At 38.0% G+C, this 6000-nt stretch overlaps 1 protein-coding gene across 1 annotated transcript; it reads left to right on the forward strand.

The window, feature by feature from the left end:
* The first annotated feature begins 5142 nt into the window (after positions 1–5142).
* LOC131439102 (uncharacterized) lies at positions 5143–5701 on the forward strand. The gene is made up of 2 exons (XM_058609715.1): positions 5143–5219; positions 5287–5701. Exons 1-2 carry the CDS (start codon positions 5211–5213, stop codon positions 5638–5640), a joined length of 363 nt encoding a protein of 120 aa, XP_058465698.1. The 5' UTR covers positions 5143–5210; the 3' UTR covers positions 5641–5701.
* The last annotated feature ends 299 nt before the right edge of the window (positions 5702–6000 follow it).

A 6000-nucleotide genomic window follows, 5' to 3' on the forward strand; every position in this document is an offset into this window, starting at 1 on the left:
ATAGTAACACATTGTTTATGCATGACTCAGCAATTAGAAAATATTGCGTTTGTGGAAGCGTCGGTTACGTCACTTATACCATCATATATCTGGAACCAAAAGTCACAACCATTTGATCTTCGAACTTGTTCAACGGCCCGATAGTAGCTTTCAAACGAGCCCAAGTTTGTTAAAATCGGATCAGCCATCTCTGAGAAAATTGAGCGCGTTCAAATATGCTGGAAAAGTGCACACACATACACACACACAGACATTTTACGATCTCGACGAACTGAGTCGAATGGTATATAACACTATGGGTCTCCGAGGCTCCTTTCGAAAGTCGGTTTTTCCAGCAATTGTAATAAACTGGAAACCGGTAAAGTCAGTAATATATATATGGAAATCCGACTGATTTCAAGGAACTGAATCGAATGGTGCCGATGGCAATTGTGGATTCCTTGCCAGAAGAATTTGCTGCCTTTGGTGTCGAAGAGCTGTTCAGAAAATGCGTGTTCCAACGAGACAAAGAGGTGATAGTCGGCTGATGCCTAATCTGGTTAGTAAGCCGCATGATCAAGCATTTCCTATTGGAGATTTCCCAGTGTGTCAGTTGTACGATGGTGCATTATTGTAAAGAAAAATCACCTTTTTCTGTCTATCTCTACTATGGTCGACCTTCCGACCGTATCAATTTGGCTGAGCCGTCGATGTCAGAACTTCACTCGGATTCACCCACTATTTTTGTTGTGATTAGATTTTTAAAAAAATCAGTGACAACCAGTGTAGTAAAACTTCATTCAATTCAATTCAATTGAAACTGAATGTAGATCTCTGACACACACACAATGTTTGATGACGGCCCGAACGGCCATCATACAGTTCATCACTCGTTTCTCTTCAATCGAGGCTCAGTTTAACCACCGTCAGTTGATTTCTTGAAGTAACAAATTATCTCTTTCAATCATGTTAGAGCGGCCTTCAAATGCGGTTCATATAAAAATTCGAATTGGTTCAAGAAAATAGATGAAAGCAAACCAGATAGCTGAAATGTCAATCACAGAATACACATATATTAATTGTTTCCTCCTTCAGTTTTCATTTTTAATACTTATACTCCATTTATAATTCTAATTCGTTCGAACTTGCTTACTACCAAGAGCGAAGACAATGAAGCAGGTAGACTACGTGGCACTTGAAACTGAGCCAGCAAAACATCATATGACTAGGTACGATTATTCAACTGACGATGAATCCTGGGAGCTTCACTTGAAAATGGCAGCAAAAGTCAAATGAATTAGTAGGGATATGCTGACGGTCAGCGGCCATAAATTTCATTTTCATCTTATATTATTCGATTAATTGTACCGCACTGGTGACAATACGAAGTTTGTACCTCTGAAGCAGAATGCCTCTCGTAACTTATTGGCTCTTCATTTGTCTCTCGGCCAGCTCATGTGGCACCCAATTTCCAAACTTCTGTATCTATCCCATGGAATTTAGACGTTTGGAAATAGCTTGCTGTTGAATTCTCAGCGCCTCAGTAAACTGCCGTTGCGTTTGTGAAACGTCTAAATCCGATCGCAATTCGGTGTCACCGCATGATTTCGCTTACCAGAGTGTAAATTTGAAAACCGTTCACTATCGTGCAATCGTCCCATCAGAAACTCTTTCTGATCCTTAGTGCGGGGCTGGAAGTTGGTTTAGTGAATTAATTTATTGAATTAGTTCGATGAGCAAATGACAGTCACTTCCGGCCCTAGAAATAACATATCTCTCAATAAGTCGTGGGATTAACTATGAAAAATACTTTTTTTAACCTTAAATTGATTTTATTTGATTTCCTTCAAGAGCAAGACAATAATTCCAACGTTTTTCTAATTTTTTGATGCCTTGCTTGTAGACGGACTTGTCTTGCGCCTCAAAATAGGCTTAACATTCAACAATTGCTTCTTCATTTGAGTTGTAATTCTTACCGGCGAGCATTTTTGATGTGAATCATACTTTACTATGGGGCGCCTTTTCAAAATTCGCCCTGTGGCAGAATGGGTAAAACTTGATCGTGAATATCTCGAGTTGTATATAACGCAACAACATAATTATTTTTCCATACTGTCAGCAATTTATTAAAAAAATTTCAACAGTGTGAGATAACCATAAATAATTCAAAAATTAGGTATTCTCAAAATTTTGGAAACAATTCCTCATTGCTTTGCTTGCCTTCCTCATACCCGCGACGACGGTTCTGAGGTAGTCTGGAACATATCAGTCCTGCTGTTCAGCTTGTAAACCATGGTCTAAAATCGATCATTTCTTCTTATGATTTGGACGGACTTGAACATCTGGGTCAGGATCTTCCACAAACAGTAGCAACAACAGATGTTTTGCATAGTGTAGAGCCTCAAGCACTCAGGCGTGCGCTTATTCGCCTCTCGAACGTCGTGGCGAGCAGACGCCTTCAACTAGCAGCGGATTATTAGTAATCGCATTCGGCTTCTAAATACTACATCTGAATATTGAATTGAATTCTGTATTTTAAAACTGAATTTAGAACCTGGAATCCGGTCCACCTGAGTTCTGAACTTAATTACAGGTTTTGAATTTATTTTCATACTTCAGTTTTAGAATAAGGTTCATTTTTTAAAACTATGACTATGGAAACGTATCCTTCTTCTGTAAAACGTTAACTAGATTTTGGAACTGAATTTGGTTCATAATTTGAGTTCGGGATTTATATCTAGATTTAGGATTTCAACTTCAAAATTCAGAATATGAGTTTTGGATTTGGATTCTGAAACTAAATGTTAGATCCGAGCCTTGATTTTCTAACCAGAATTTAATTCCTAAGTTCAGTTTCAGGATAAGTTTTAGGAATTCAAAACCTGCAGGCTGGAACTACATTCAGAATATGAATTCTGAAAATCTAGATTCCATGAAATTGCCACTGAATTTTGAGATTTGGTTCCTGAATCCAGTTCAGGTCATGAATGTAGACTCTGATATAGATAACTAAATGATGGCAAGAAGTACTCAACAATTGTAAAAATCGAATAAATTCCGTAAACCCGTTCTTTTCAGAACTATCAAAATATTCCCAAATTTTTTCGAAAGTGTGAGAGAAGCATGTCAGTTTTATTCGTATTCACGTCGTCTAGTTATATCCGTGACATTACACACCCGCAGTTTTAAAGATCAGCTTTTTTTTTCAGATTCAATTTAACCAGCGGAAACATATATTGGAGAAGCCAAATGAATGAAAAACTAACAGAAAAAATGATTTATTGGCCGTCATCCGACCGATACCTTATATCCATCCATCTAGACCATGTTCGATGTACGTTGCTACTGTGTCTGACAGGCGTTTTAGAGGGACTAAAACAAGATTCAGAGTGGCGAAATGGTAGCGCGTATGCACGGAATGCATAAGAACGCAGGTTCGAGTCCTGTCTCTGAGCGTATCTTTTTCCAATAAATCATCTTTTCTGTTAGTTTTTCATTCATTTGCTTCTCCAATATATGTTTCCGCTCAGTCAAACCAACTAAAAATTAATAAATCGATATAAGGTCGTTCTTCCTTGATTTTTGTATTCAAAGGATCTAACAACGCTGTGTAATATTCGCTATTTTTTCTTGCTCTCGCTATTCAATGAAGATTATACCATGTACATCCCAAAATACTGATGAAATAGCCTTCCCAGCTCACACTTGTGCCTTTGGACGCTTCGGACGCGATTCACCGGTCGCAATTCACTCAGATGATGGATCCATATTTTCTCCATTGTCACATACCGGTGCAAATTGATTTACTACATGTTAACAAGGCCAAACACTGCTCTGAATAACCAACTCTGAAAAACCAACACAAACACAAATTTCACACATAGTTTTTTGAAAATTGTTACTTCATAATCGTTATATGAATTTGACAACCATATCGCTCGACTTATTGAGTGATGTGTTATAATGGTGTAATGATGTAACCGACTAAACGAAGTTTTTTTTCTTACCACTCAATTTTCTCCAAGATGCCTGATCCAATTCTGGAAACCTTATACTCGTTTGAAAGCTATTATTGGAATATGAATGATAGGAAAAATGCATTACCACATCACTAGCGGGATTAGGAAGCGTTTTTTGTATAATTGACTCGTGCAAGTTAATGTATATTTTAAATGCGTTTATAATCCTGTGATTCATAATCGCAAAAAACTCACTAGTATACCGTGCCCTGGTCTAGCCGTCGGTTTTTACTATCTTAACCCAGAAGCATTTGTTCTTATTTTAGTTTTTTTTATTTTGCTCATGCCTGAATGATAAAGGATGAAGAGAACCGTTGAACAATGAACTACTTGAAGAATTCTAGATGCCGCCGGAGGTGTTGAAGAAAATGACAGTGCAACAACGAACACAACTGGTTCCAAAAATGGTTCGCCTCTGTCGGAATTTGGAAATACATCACTGTTTCCGCCAAACATTCAACGCAATATATAGATTTCCCATGCAAAAAATTTACCCTAGGAAATCTTTTTCACTTTGATATTTACTGTTTTCCTAATTTCTCTATGCCTATTCTCTAGTAATATCGATTCGGCTATTTACGGAAAAAACATTCATTAAACCGCGCAAAGCCTACCAGTAGTAAAGTCTAAAAATATTATTCTTTATTTTATAACCCCCTTCTGCAATGACTAAAACCGGTATTTTGATACAAATTATAGTCATCCCTAACGTGGGCATCTTTTTAAACTTACCCGGGAGAAACAGCGGCGGTTCGAATTGACACTTCAAATTTTTCAAACACGTCCTTTCCACAGGCTAAACAAAAGTTCTTTAGATATAACAAACCATGAAATGTTTTTTTTTCTGAAAATCAAAACGCCATTGACTTAGGTGGTTTGCAACCATAAAAGACGATCCTCCCGATTAAGTTTTAAAGACAAAGCAATATTTTTGGAATCCTTTGCCGAGACCCTAGCAGAATGACGGCGATCACATGAATCATTGTGGACGCCCGGCAGTATAGTGACGCACGGAATTTTTTCGTTCCCGTACAGATTAAACCAGTCCGTTGTGACGCCATAACAACCAAAACGGACAGTGGTCGCTTCTGGACCAGGTATAAAAGAAAGAAATTTTTCCTTGACCGATATCAGTTTGTCCCAACCATCCAAAGCTGCCGATCAGTATTCAAGATTTTGAGTCCAAGTGATCATTATTTTTTAACTAAGAAAATGAAAACGGTAAAGCTTGCAACCGCCGATTCGAAAGATTATTTTTCTACTCATTGCTAATTTTTTCTGTCAACAGTTATTATGTTTGTTTGCCCTAATTGTGATCAGCGCCGCGAACACAATTCAGATTCCATCGATCGATCAGCTACGGGCAGGAGTCCCACATCCACCGCCACCTCGAGTCTTGTTCCGAGCAGCGCGCGCTGTAGAAATGCCTGAAGCTCTGAAGGACTCTTCTCCTCAGCAAGAGGCCGTCGAAAGTAATGGCGATGATATGGAAAAAGCAGAAACGTTTGGATTCGGTTTCCACAAACACGTGCATGTCTACCCATCTTACGGTGGTGGCTACTACGGAGGATACGGAGGCTACTACGGAGGATATCAGCCTTATGGGTACAATTATGGATATAACTATCCCTATTATTACTAGTCACTTTAAAAAAGATTCCTTTACAACTGTCGAAAACATGAATATATTGCTGGACAACAAACTCTCTCGGTTATTATTATTATACTACTGAATATTTATATGTTGAGAAAAATCCTTGCAACACTTCTGGCGGCAGATTGGTGCACTGAAAGAAAATCTAAGGTTGAAATCATTGTTTAAACATATGAATTTGTACTTGATGCCAAAGCAACAACATGTATTGGAGTGATGTCAGCTGCTGACATTATCGCTGCGATAATGTTTATTTGGTCACTTATTAGTATCATGGGAAAACACGTTTATATTGCATGTCTGTAACTCAGTTTTGAAATATCATCTTTTCTATAAATATAATATAGC

Source organism: Malaya genurostris, chromosome 3, assembly GCF_030247185.1.
Source record: "Malaya genurostris strain Urasoe2022 chromosome 3, Malgen_1.1, whole genome shotgun sequence".
Taxonomy (NCBI): domain Eukaryota; kingdom Metazoa; phylum Arthropoda; class Insecta; order Diptera; family Culicidae; genus Malaya; species Malaya genurostris.